At 38.0% G+C, this 13,994-nt stretch overlaps 1 protein-coding gene across 2 annotated transcripts in view; it reads right to left on the reverse strand.

Moving 5' to 3' along the window:
• Positions 1-9,931: 9,931 nt before the first annotated feature.
• The window catches only part of LOC311269890 (seizure protein 6 homolog), a 104,091-nt gene continuing 100,028 nt past the window's right edge, over positions 9,932-13,994 (reverse strand). Inside the window, exons 14-18 of one of the 2 annotated variants that reach the window (XM_084374400.1) lie at positions 13,818-13,856; positions 13,601-13,712; positions 13,425-13,521; positions 12,877-12,950; positions 9,932-11,068 (exon numbers count right to left, since the gene is read on the reverse strand). In XM_084374400.1, the coding sequence (XP_084230526.1) occupies positions 12,924-12,950; positions 13,425-13,521; positions 13,601-13,712; positions 13,818-13,856 (275 nt within the window). In that variant the 3' untranslated portion in view covers positions 9,932-11,068; positions 12,877-12,923. Of the gene's footprint in view, positions 11,069-12,876; positions 12,951-13,346; positions 13,522-13,600; positions 13,713-13,817; positions 13,857-13,994 lie in introns of those variants that run through there. The other variant, XM_084374399.1, reaches the window with a different exon arrangement.

Below are 13,994 nucleotides of genomic sequence, written 5' to 3' on the forward strand. Positions count from 1 at the left end.
TCTATCACTATTCACCTTTTTCACCTCCTCCATCAATGGGGTTCTTCTATTGCAGTGTAGAGTTTCCACAGTTATTCCAGTTATTCAACAGTTACCTTGGGATAGTGACCAAGGAAAACAATGCCACTTCCTGTTTTGGTTGCGCAATGGCAGATATCTTTATGCTGTAATGGGACCTTTTTTATTTTTGGGGGAAAAAATCAAGCCGGGTGGGCAGACTGAATAACATAGTGAAAGCGAAATTTACAGGGAACCACTCAATACACTGATGGTGTCATATTTCGACAGCCATTACACTTTACAATCAGTACTTTAGAATGATAAGTTGAAGCTAAATAGCCAGTTTAAGTGATAGATTTTCAAATACATGTTAGTATATATTACAAATATCAAAATGTACATTCATTGTATTTTGTAACATATTCTTGAAGCAAAATGACAATATGTTGACATGTACTGTCAAATATATGTGGACTCCTATGTATTAAAATGTATTTTTAAAATACTACACTTTTTTTTTCAGTATATGTCTACATAGGCCTATGCTTGTTCCATAAGGGTCGGGTCCCAACATGTTCATTCATTGTCATTGTTTCATCTAAAATACACCCTTTTAATATCTAAATGGACGCTAGACGGCTGCATATTCAGTATTAAAATACTTTAAGCCATCAGGGCAATCTAAGCAGCAGCAATTGAAAACATGAGTGAGTGGATGGCAGCATTTGGATTGTATAAATCAACTGGCTTGACATTTCAAGAGTTGGTAATGATTTCATTTTAGTTTAATTAGTATTGAGTTCTGCATCAATAAAATCTGATACAAATGACAGCTTCACTCATGACTGAAGTACACCGAATCAATGAGAATTAGCATTAAACTGAGCATGGTGTTACCATTTATTAACACAGAGCGTCAATAGTGATGTTACACTGGATGACTGTCTTTTATGAGAGCTATTGAAAATGATGCTCAGTAGTCACCATGGCCTCTCTGACCTGTGTTTGCATGTTCTTTCAAATTGCGTTTCCTCAGTGTGCGTTTCCAGCTAAAGTCCAAAGCAGGTCAGGGAGGCCAACTACTGTAGGCCTGACTGTAAGTGTGAGTGAGTGATTGTCTGCCTGTGTTAGCTCCGTGATCGACCACCCACTATCTACTGAGATAGACCCACCTCCCCACCCTTCCACTCCCAGCCCGCTTACCAATAGACATCAATAAGAATAGGCAGGTAAAGTCAATGAGTGAATGAATGGATGCATGAATGAAAGCGTTGTTGTATCTCAAAGTCAACTTGTGCTTCACCAGAATAACCGCTCCGCTCACATTCAGCAGGTGTCTGTCTGCTGTGGATTTGTGGGGTAGCTATAGGATCTTTTTCACTGTGTGGTAGCAGGAGGGCAAGAGGCACATAGTGTGTAATTGACAGTGACAGATAGCAGTCAGATGTGATTAGTTCCGGCTAGGTAAGCAGTCCATCGGTGGCCTGGCTGACAGAAGAAAACAGAAGTGCCAAGGCAGCAGTGGAAGAAAACGAGCAGTTTGTACGCGGGGCAAACGGTAAAAAAAAATCACATTCAGCGTAGTTCCTGAATTACTCAGACGATCATATGTTCTTAATTTCTTATCCTATTAAATGAATTACAACATTTCTCCTACAGTAAGGCTTTAATCCGCACCCAGAAAGAGCTTATTTTGACCTAACATTAACTTTGCTTTACTTAACATCTACCTTCCACATATTCTGTGTAAGTAAATACTAACCATGAATGCTTTACATTGACTTTAGGTAGTTTGACCTCCTATATAACACATTCTCAAATATGCAAATAGTCAAATTTCTATATTTAGATATGCACGTTTTTACTTTCACACCTATGAATTTAAATATAAAAACGCCCCAGTTGATTGGCAAATAACTGGAACTAAATCTGCTTAACATGCTGAGGCGCATGAGTAAATAAGACAGCCACCGGCCATCCACACCCCCCACCCCCCTTCATATTTGCTATGTGGTAGACAGATACTTCCCTGCTTTTAAGCTGCTAGCAAACAGGATTGTCCGCTGCATATTTACATATAGGATGGATAATCTATGATATCCCAATGCACCTGCGTATTGTGTTAAAGAGGTTGAATTCGCTATTGCCTTTCAAACAATAAAAAAAACTTCCTTAAAACATTGACTTTATGTATGTCAGTCACACATACAACTGACATCTGATTACTTACGTTCTAAATAATGCATATCATTTAAAGGTGCACTATGTAGTTTTGGCGAAGACATTTTAATCAGAAGAGAGAGATCATTCCTAGATTATTCTCCTCTGAGAACTGCTTGTTTATTCAGTTATGGGGAAAAAATATATATTTCTGAGTTTGTATTATTACCTCAATTATATTGTAAATATTAAAATTCTGAGTTTGAATTTCTTCTCCAAAACTACATAGTGCCCCTTTTTTAATAAGTGCTTAACAACATTTCATACAGAATCAAACTATCTAAATGTATTGGTAGTGCAAGTTGCACATTAGTAGTTCAGTTACTGCTGTTAATGTCCAGCTACAGCTTTTAAAATAAAGCTTAAGAATTCACCTTCTTAGATTGCAGGCAGTAATTCGAGTTAACACGCTGTAAAGATTACAGCTGTAAGTTTCATGCTGTAGGCCGAACAATAGCAGAGGTACTGGTGCACAAATAGCTGACAAATTGTCTCTGCCGAGCGGGAACATGATCTAAATACTAATCAAACATCATTTACAGCTGGCTTTATTCGAGGCTCCTGAGAGACTGTCCCATCCCGCTTCTTCGCCATGGTAACCAGGGATTCATTTCAGAGGTGTCATGCTGCATTATCATCTCACCGGCTCATCCACTCCCCTCCGCCCTCTGGCTCGCTCGCTTTTGTCCCTTCTCTGTTCAGACCCTTCAATCTCAAACCTGCCCAGCATCCTGGAAGGAAAACATCTCCTATCTTGCTCGAGCTCAGATAATACACCAGTGGGATCTCTCTGCCTCACGCACACACAGACACACAGATACTTGCAGGTGCACATGCACACACACATACTGCATACAGAGTATACAGTCATTCATTGTGTACAGCTATTTTCACGAGCAGTTAACGTAACAAGGTTCATGTCTGGCAGAAAGCTACATCCGAAAGTGAAAATCACAATGTGCAATAGGAGATAGACTTTAAAATCAGGATATAGTGTTCTCGTTTCTTTGTGGGTTCACACTCAGAGGACAATAGTAACATCAACCCAATTGCCAGAAAAAATATTGGTTAGGTTTAGGAACAAAGACTTGGTTAACACTTAGAGGACATCAAGTTTTGGCCAAAAATACATGTTTTGGTTGCGACAAACACAGCTGGATATGTCCTGAGGTCTTATCAAAAATATATTTTTTTTGTTTCAACAAACACAGCTGGAAATTGTAGCGAGGTCTATAATATCCAGTGGTTTCACACTTGCGATCACTGGCTTGGCGGCCTTCTAGCCTTTAACTGCACCACCATCTCCTCCATCCACAGATATGAAAGTCAGGTCATAAACATGTAATGTGAAGATGATTTAACGCAAATTGTAGGAATGTCAATCTTGTACTGAAGGTATCAGAGTGACCTTCTGATCACCTCTTTAGTCCTGTTTGTAGAAGAGCATATCGCGCTGCTCTTTTCAATTTTGCATTTTTATATATAATCACTCATTATTAGTAATTAATGATTTTTTCTAACAACTTTGAATTCTTTTTCAATTCAATTTTGCTCATCTTTATATTGTAAAACTTTTACCAAAATTATGAATTAATTCATTTCTAAACTAGGTTGTGCATCTATAAATAAAGTTCAGGAGAGGAAGCATCATGTGACACTATACCCCTAAGTATCTGTCACATGGACTGCATTTATACTATAGTGCCATCATCCAAAGCACTTTACAATTAGCCTCTCAGTTACCCATTTACAGTGACACACATCGATGGCAGAAAAACAGCAATTCAAAATGGTAGCCTACCCACAGGCTCAGTGTCTTGCCCAAGAGCACTTTGACATGTGAACAAAAGGAGCCAGGGATCAAACCACTTCTAAGATGCCAACCTGCTCTTTTCTCTGAGTCACAGCAGCCTGTGTCAAGCCTACTTATACCTGGCTAACCCGTGCTATGTTGTTTGTCGCAGCTACTCACCCCACCTCCCTTCCACCTCCATCATCATCATTCATCTCTTTACCCAGCATTCTACGCATCCATTCATCTTCTCAATCCGTCCTATCCTCAGTTTTCAACATACCTCCCCCATATCTCCTCCATGCTTCAGGTATACCATCTGGGGTTACAAAAAGGTTGACGCCTGAGAGACAGCTTCCCAACATTGAGTCATTTTCTCTCTCAGGTTCCACATGACCAACCTTGTCCAACACCCTCCTGCTTTCCTCATCCTCATGGCCATTCATCCTTCCTCTACATCCATTCATCCTCAACACCTGAATGCCACCTTTACATGGTTTCAACTGGAATCAGCAAGTGGCAGATGTCTTTGCCAGTAAACAAATCTCCACTTTACATATTGCAAGAAGTGCTTTGCTGCATCCCACTGGTCAAACAGTGTCTGGATGCATCTGACTGGACGTGCTCAGCATGAGTTCGAGATGAACCATGATAGGACACGTCAAGCAAGATCTACTCTAAAATGGAAGATCCGTGTGAATATTTCCCACTCTCAATAGCCTGTGGAGAAAGCCTCAAAGAATGATCCTTTCCCCATGAGTAGAAGTGAATGAAATGCTCTTAAAGAATTGATAATATGCACACAAAGGTCATTAAAGGCAGTGATAATCTTCTTGACCTATGGCAAGAATTATAAAAATACAAAGTACAATTTCAGTCTCCATATAAACATATTCTGTGAATCAAAAAACCCTCACCAATGTTTTTCTTGCACATTTTTTTTGTGTCCAGTGGGTGAACTTGGGTTTACTTCAGATAAAATGTAATTCGATGTGCCATTCAAATAAAGGCAAGAGATGAAAATGTATTTCCCTCTCTGTTTGAGATCAACTATGCCTGCAGGGGTCTATAGAGGTTGGAGAAGGAAGCTTATTCAAGCACTTCTTTGTTTACACAAGTCTCTGTGATCTGAGGGCATTAAGGAAGCCCTGACCCCCTACATATGCTGGAGAAGAGTGAGATTTGGCATCTTGCCACATCAAGCAAGACCAGAGGCGTGCAGAGGGTTTACCCTTTGTTTCGTGCAAAATGGCTTCCTGAGGCTGCACTTTGTAATAACAAAGACAGTGAGCCCTGTCTGTGCGATATGACATGGCTGCCTGCCTCATCAGCCATTGGTCCTCGGGGACTGTAACAAATACAGTACGGCAGCGAAGTAGAGTTTGCTTACATAAAAAAAAGTAGCAACGAAGGGATAAAAAGGAAGAAAAAATGATATGTCATATTGAAATATTGAAAAGAGAAATCACTTTCCTTCTTGGACACAATATTACTTTAAATATTGTAACAGTAATATGTATGGAAGCCCTGAGGGGAAAGTGAAGACATTTTTTTTTTCTTTTTCTTTTCCATGTTCCTTTTTGTTCTTTTTCATCTGTGAAAACACATGATAGTTTTTATTTGAATTTTTTTGTCTCTCAGTTTCACACCTGGAAAAAAAATCTCCTGAAAAGCCTGGTCTGAATTGCTTCCTCTAAGTTTTGTAACTTTCTTTCTAAAGTTAAAGTTCTTTCTTTTTTTCCATCTGGGAAAACACATGAAAGAATATTATTTTACTCCTGAAATTTTTTTTCATTATACCAGCAAAACTTTTTTTCCCCCACTACTTCTCAAGTCATAAACACAGCAGAGGGAACGCTTTAGGTGCCTCTTTGAGCTTCCATATGTGACCCAGTGAAATTGAAACAAACTGAGCAAACACTTCCGAATTGCAAACGATTATTCAGGTTTTGTGATGTTGTAGTTCTACACCTCTACATTAGTCCTCAGTTAGTGTTATTCTATAATAAGACATTGGTGATTATATACATCTTAACTGACTTTTCAAATGTCCGTGATTCCTATAACCATCTGTATTTATGACTATAATAATTACAAATTTGTAGTGAAAATCATATAAGCTAGTACTGGCTGGCTAATACTTGCAATGAATATTGTCCAATAAAGTCATGTAAAAGCTACTCAAGGTTTTTAGATAAATATATAGCACAAGAACTTCACTCTTTATTCAGCTCAAGCACTTTATTCTTTATTTCTTCTAACAGTTATGGTGCATGGACAAAAAGACATGTGATGGCCCTGGTCCATATTCAGCACTGCAGGTCTATGTGAACAAAGGCCAGGCTTGTGGGGGTCACAACCTCAGTGGAATAACTAACCCTGGGCTGTGACCTTCATTACTCCTGCACCTGGTGCTACCTTGAAGGAGAGGCAGCTTTAACCTGTCCAGGTTCCATTACTGCCTCCTGCTTTACTGTCTTAAAGGCATATTAATCAGATTAATAGATTCATGCTTCAGGGAGGGAGAGCTCTCTGTCAATCTTGGCTAAAAACACAGAAGTAAAAAACAAAATAAGCCCCAGGGTGAGCCATCAAAGCCCTGATAAAGCTGATTAAACTTCAAATGTAAGACAGAAACAGAAACAGAAACAGAAACAAACAGAAAGAAAATATTTAATGTTCCCTCTAAAACTAAAATGGATAAAAGACGGTCACTTTGACTAATCTGATGTATGGTGAGCTTGTAAATCAAACACTTTCATCTGACAAAAATGTCCAAATAGCAAGTCAAAAGTACCAACACATAACTTGTATTTAATTTTGAAATCTGTTTATTTGAGAATTAATTGCTAATATGTATCCTCTTTCTTTAAATATGTTCACCCAGATGTTTTACTGGGCATAAATTCTACTGAATTCTCCTCACCGCTACAACTCAGTGCGTACTGTACAATAGAACCCTTTGAATGGGTCATTACATTAAACTATCTCTCATAATATGCATCCCGCAGCCACATGGAAAGCGTACTGTATGCCCTGGGGCTGCCGACACAGAGAGGGAGGTCTAATGGTCTGCTGTATTAGTGGGTTAATTGCCATGTCCTGGTCTCCATTGGATTGTGAGCAGGGCATTTTATTTTAATTGTGAACCATCCTGTCCTGTAAACCCCCCACACCAAGCAGTTACAGTAGTGCGTAGTGGGAGTATTAAGTGTTTGAGATGGTCTTCATGATGCGGCTTTAGGCAGCTGAGCCCCTTCTGGTAGTAGACTGCCACCTGCTGGTGCCATAGCCAAACTAACCCCTCTTGGATGACAATAAAGCCCACACAAAACAGTCATTCTGGTGACTGATATACAGATTTTAGTAGTAGTATATTGCCTTCCATCACCTTTCACTTTGGTTTTGCTGCCACTTATCTTCATCATCATCCTTCTGGACTTCTGGAAAGTGTTGCACAGTGAAACTATAGAACTTAGTTGCATTGGTGTCATGCAAAATGCATAAGGTATGTAGGCAATATGACAACACAGTAAAGGTTATTGGTACCACTTTACAACAAGATACACAAAAACATGTGTAGTTACGAAGGCGCAAGTTAGGATTGAAATACAACTTGATAGTTAATTAATTCTCAATGAGTTATTCCTGAATAACTGTAATCTGTGGACTATGAGTTACAAGAGAACAGACTGGGATATACTAAATTAATGATTCTCTAGTTGACGATTAGTTCATGACTATCTGACTATCTTCATGAGTTGGCCCTGATTAACTATGAACCAGTCGCTGAGAGGCACAAACTAGTGATGACTAATAAATTACTTATTACTTAATCATTACTTACTCTTTTTGAGCACCTTCAAGTAAAGTGAAACATCATACTCAGTTACAACCAATTGACTCATTAAATACTAATTATTTAATCATTACTTACTCTCTTTATGTACCTTCAAGTAAAGTGAAACATAATACTGAGTAGTTACCAAGTAGACTCATTAATTAGCGATTACTTAATCATTAGTTACTTTTTAGTTAATGTTGAACCCATTTAGAATAAAGCAAGTCTTGTGATGTTAATTCAAAAACCATATATATAGTTTATAATTTGATCACTTTTTCAATCTCAAGCAAAACACATTAAATTGGTTTAAACAACAGCAACTGCAATTTTTCTATTCATGCTTTATTATATATATTTTGTGTAACAGCAGACATTGACTCAGTCTGTCTGGGATTAACATTTGAACAAAGAGAGATCGAGCTGACACATGAGTAGACCCTCAGTTGTGGCCCTTTTTCCGTCAACCTAGACTGACTGCACAGGAAATTTACATTTTAATGGCTCAAACTGCTTTTTGCTGGTCTGCATCGGAGTGAAAGCTCAGCTGAAACCTCGGGTGACTGCCCCCAAACGACCAACTGAGACAAACCAGCTCCCACATAAACACAGGCACAAAAACCGAAACCTTATCATGGTCATAAAACCTAAGGCTGCACTTCATGTAATCAATAGTTGTATTAGCTTTAATTAACAATAATGCAAATGAAACCCCAGAGTCTGGTAAAAAATAATATCAAATAATTATCACAGATTAAGCCCCTCCATGCTATATCCATTGTAACCTGTACCTACTTCTACCATTTATGTAAACAGAAATCAGGTCAAATGTGTGTCATAACATTCATGTAACATAACCTAACAATCATATAACAATAATGTCATACATCATTGACATCACAATGTCACTGGTTTCCTTTTAATTTAAATGACACTTAATTTGTTTATTAATGATATTAAAAAAAATCAGACAACCGGAAACCGTGTGTACAACAAACCATGTGACATTCGGATGTCTGAAACTGCACCTCCTCTCTAATCAAACTAGTGAACATGCCAAAAGCAATCCGCCCCCATCAGCTATGTGAATCTCAATAGGAAAGCTGAAGTCTTAGTTTGTTTAAAGCCCAAGAGACTTTCCATACGGTTTGTTTCTTTAATAATGAAGACATGTCTGGCAGTTTAGTTTGATGTATATTGCCAAGACAGTGTAAGGAAGTCTTCATAACCTGTGTGGAAAACCATTCTTAATTTTTTAGCTTACTGTACATTTATAATTGTTTTGTTATTTCTATTCATTTTCTTTAATATTCCCATCCTCACATTGCGGAGTTGGTTTCTCTTTGCGTGTTTAAAGCAGGTTCTTGTTGCTTGCTCTGATTGCTCATGTACTTAACATTCGATAAACCCTGTCAAATTTCAGAATTGACTTGGAAATATGAATTGAATAAGAACTACAGTATGAGCATAGCACAACAAATGCTCAAGAAGACACACTTTACCTCACGTACACGCCTCATGTCTTACTTGTTACCATGCTGCCATCTAGAGGTAACCAGCTGTACGACAGATTTAATGAAGCGCTCTCTCCCATACTGTTCAAGCACTACTTGCTATGTTTATCATTTGAATATGAATATGTATGCTGCAGTGACACAGGGATAATTGGTTCAAGGCAACTCATGGCTGTGATTATGCTGCTGCTTCTAGTGCTTGACCAGGTTTAAGTGATTTATATTAAGTACTTTAAAGGCACAGTATGTAAGAGTTAGCCACTTGTTTAATTCATACTCATGACCCAAAGCAGCTACATGCAATTCATTGATCAATAATTGTATCATTTGACCCTGTAATTTCTGTAAAAGTGTCCTCTATTGAAATTCCTGTCTCTTTAAAGCATCATAAATCCCCTACATCTTAACTGAATGGAAATATCAGATGATTATTTATCAAACACTTACCTGTGGAGGTAATTAAAGCGATCTAAGCCATTTGCGTTCAGGTATACCTTATTGTCTTGCTTTAATATGTGTTTAACCATGAACAGCACTCAACACTCATTAATGAGTCCATGAAAATACTTTAAACAACAATTCATTTTATTATTAACCAGAGTATTATAGATATTTGAAGGTGATTTGGTTTCCTGTGTGTGGTTTCACCAGCTGTGATGCTGAAAGAAAGACTCGTTAGAATATAAAGGAATATGCACAGAGGGCATGAGGTCTATCTACAAATTTAACACAAGCAGATGCACCACGACAATGTGACCGAAGTAAAAACCCATCTGTTACATAAGGATGTATCTGCAGACTGTACAGTTTTAACTGTTGATTCTATGCAGGAATCAGTCTGACGTTTGAATGCTGTGGTTACTGTATGTTATCACTGGGTTTTATCTGAGGGTGTGCTAATGCTGCGGTGCAACCATATTTTGGAAGATACACAAATGAACAAATTGCTACTTGACCTTCAAGGCAGACTTTACAGTGTGGCAGAGGAACAGAGCAATGCATAGCTGATGGGAAAACATGTATCTGAGAACCCCTCTGAGGCAATATGCAGTATGAACCACTTATCAGCTGAAAGGAAAATATCCAGCATCAGTTGTTTATGCGTCTTAAAGAAAAACTGTCAGATGGAAAAATACTGAACACAGTGCTAAGAATGTCAGGCCTATAAACACAAAATCAGAGTTAAACTATAAATGTGCAGTTTTACAAACATCTTCACATGTGATTTCTCAGGTTATAGTCAGTCGTGAGGCACTCATATTGGACAGGCAGTTTATTTACAAATAGCAGACCCGTACACACAAAGAAACGAAAGTAACGATGGCAAATTTTCCAAAGAGTGTTGGGTGATGGGGACTTTGTATCCAACAGATCTCAACAATCCAAGCACCATTTCCCTCAATCTCTAATTGCTACTGGGGCATCAAAAAGTACTCAAAAACATACAATCACCAACGGCCATCAGCAGTTTACTTTATAAAAATATCACCATGGTGATCCACAGATTCACAGGTTTAACCGTGGAAAGAAAGACATATTTACAGTAATCCACACAAAGAGAAAAATGGAGAGAAATCGTTTAGGAAACAAAAAGGTCGGAGGAAAAGATGAGCAGTGCAGAGAGGGTCCCAAAAGGCAAAGCTTGAGCAATTCTTGCTTTAAGGTCTCTAAACGGACACCTCTTAATCTTTTTCATTTGTCCTGTAAAGACCAGACAAATACATATATCAGTTAACAAAGAGTCATAATGATAGAGCTAATAAAATTTATGATGGACAGTCAAATTAACTTGAAATATTAAAACAAATATACAGAATGATTTATACATGCAACACGAGCTGTGTGAGAAAAATGTATCTACTCTATCATGGTGGCATAATATAATATAATATAATATAATATAATGAAATGAGAAAACAATACCAACAATTTGGTATAAACATGACAAAAGCTGAAATAATTACATAATGAGAATAGATTGGATATGTGACTTTGAGTGGACAACTATTAATTTCCATTACCATTTATTATTAAAAGTGTCGTCTTTATTCATTCTTTATTTAATTCATGAACAAATATACTGATATGACTGTTATACATGAACAAATGACTACCGCTGGACAAAAACATTGTCTGTAATGACTAGTATTTTGAAATGGGACCTTATCGATCCGGGTTTATTTCATCCTTTAATCTGACATTTCATTTTCCAAATCATTCTCTGTTGGCACCTTCAGTTATTTCATCAATCTTTTCTCAATCTTTTCTTCCCAAAAAGCAAGCAAATAACAAAATACAGAGTTATAAACCTTAAAGTGCTGCTAATAACAAATAAAACAATATGACCAGTATAGTACTATGCCTGTGACTTAGATATTACAATCACACATTTAAAATTGTTATTGTACCACAAGAGTACAACATTACTGTCAGAACGACAGAGAAGCAAAGTTTTTTTTTTTTTTTGATAAAAAGTAGTCTAAAGCTTTTTAGACTAAAACAAAAACATTAGATACTTAATAAGGTAGAGAGTTTAATTCATTTTTAAATATGGTTGAGCTCATTCAACTGTTTTATCCATAGTTTAAGTTGTCAACAAATATGATTTGTTTTTTCACAAGAGGTCACATGTCTCATGTTGTGTTACATATTCTCACCGACCAGTGGCTCTGTACTGGTCTGAAATGTGGTTTAAGACATCAGAAAGAAAAGGATGATCGGGCCATTTGTGGAAAACAGAAAATGTCTACAAAGCATCTATAGACCATATTCATAGGCAGCCCTTTTCCTCTGACATTGAAGTCAGGGTGGGAAGCTCAAATGTCGTAATGCTGCGTTCCAGGTTTCGTATAAATGTAGAAAATCTGACAAAAAGTCATAATTTCACCGCTCACTGATTGATCAGCGACTGAAATGATGATGGATTTGAAAATCTGGAGTAACAGCAGGCAAAATTTCAACATAAAACAACATATTTACATTACATGTTAGCTTCTGTCAGACAGCAGCTAACATTAGCATTCAACCACTTCCTAGCTAACATTACTTTTTCATGGTGAAAGGTGTAAATCAATTCTAAAATATCAACACACAGCTTTGTCACATATTTTAAGCCTGGAAGTGAAATGCACTGTACGTAATCAAACAGGGATGTTAGGTAGGAAGTGTTTGAATGCTAACATTAGGTCATGGGTTTACAAATATGTTGTTTTACCTTTTTAAATATGGCCCGTTAGCAATTGGCAACCAGTGAATTGGTAACAATTTGTCAGATTCCCTATGTTTATATGAGTTGCAACCAGCACAACATTATCCCAGCATTTCGGGCTTCCCATCCTGAGCATGACGTCATGGGGAAAAAGGCCTACGTGTTAGTATGGTCTATTGAACCTCTGCAGTGAAACCACATCAGAATATGTGGCAGGTTGGAAGAGGCAGTCAAAACTATATTGCAGAATGGTCAGGTGACAGTGAGTGAGATGTGCCCTCATCATCAGAAGAGATCTCACCTCATAGTTCTTCAGCAGTACAGCCGAGCTGGACAGACTGACAGGATTTAATATCTAGAATGAGACTGCCAGTGCTGGAGGAGCAGGGGGAAAAGATAAGAGGATGCTCCAGTCACAATTTAGACCAGTAAATCAAATAATAACAAACAACGTCTGACATAGATCCATAATAATTAATACTGTGTTTCAGCATACAACATGATACTTATATGACGCAGGTAAAGAGATGACATACCACAATGTGAATGATGTACCGCAAGTCTAACATATGACTCCAACTCCTCCAGGTGGATAATGTAGTGAAATGACCACTGACTACACAATGAGGTGAGAAAAGGTGTCCATTCTTCACATTCTTATGAGCAACATCATCACCTAAGACCATTCATACTGATGACTGATGCAGTGATGAAAGATGAGGTGGGGGGTGCCCTCTGCTGGTGAACCATGAGATGATGACAGGCTGACAGCCAGATGGGAAGGGATCAAGACAGCACACTGGTGTTCTGTGAATCCACGTCCTGCATGCTCACGACATCTGTACTTACTCCGCTCTCGTACACAGGGTTGTCGAAAGCTGACTCTTCCGTCATGTTGTCATACGGTGGCGAGGATGAAGGCATTCTGATGGACTTCCCTTGGAGTCTGAGCAGAGAGCGGGGACATCATGTAACGGCCCATTTGATTCAGAATAAAACGAATAAAGTTTTCAGTTATTACTTACTTTGCAAAGTAGACATAAATCCCGAGGACAACCACCAAGATGATTGCAGTGGGGATAAAAACCGCGAGGGCGATATTGGTTCCCTCCATGCCGTAATCCATATTTTGGATAACTAAAAGGGAAAAAAACACATAAAACAGTTATTGTGTTTGTGAAAATGCACAAAAAACAGAAATGTCAATATATTGATGCTGCAATGTTCCAAAACATGACTCACCGTCCAGCCTGCGCTCGTTCACAAATTGGGTTGAGGATGCTTCAAAAGCACAGAGCATATATTACACGTTTTATTATATTACAAGTACAAAATAAGTACAAAGTCTTCATTCAAAGTCTGCATTCACCAACAGCAAGCAAGTCAATACCACATAGAAATAAGGTCTAGGTATTTCCA

The sequence above is a fragment of the Pagrus pagrus genome (genome assembly GCF_965226575.1).
Source record: "Pagrus pagrus genome assembly, chromosome: 14".
Taxonomy (NCBI): Eukaryota; Metazoa; Chordata; class Actinopteri; order Spariformes; family Sparidae; genus Pagrus; species Pagrus pagrus.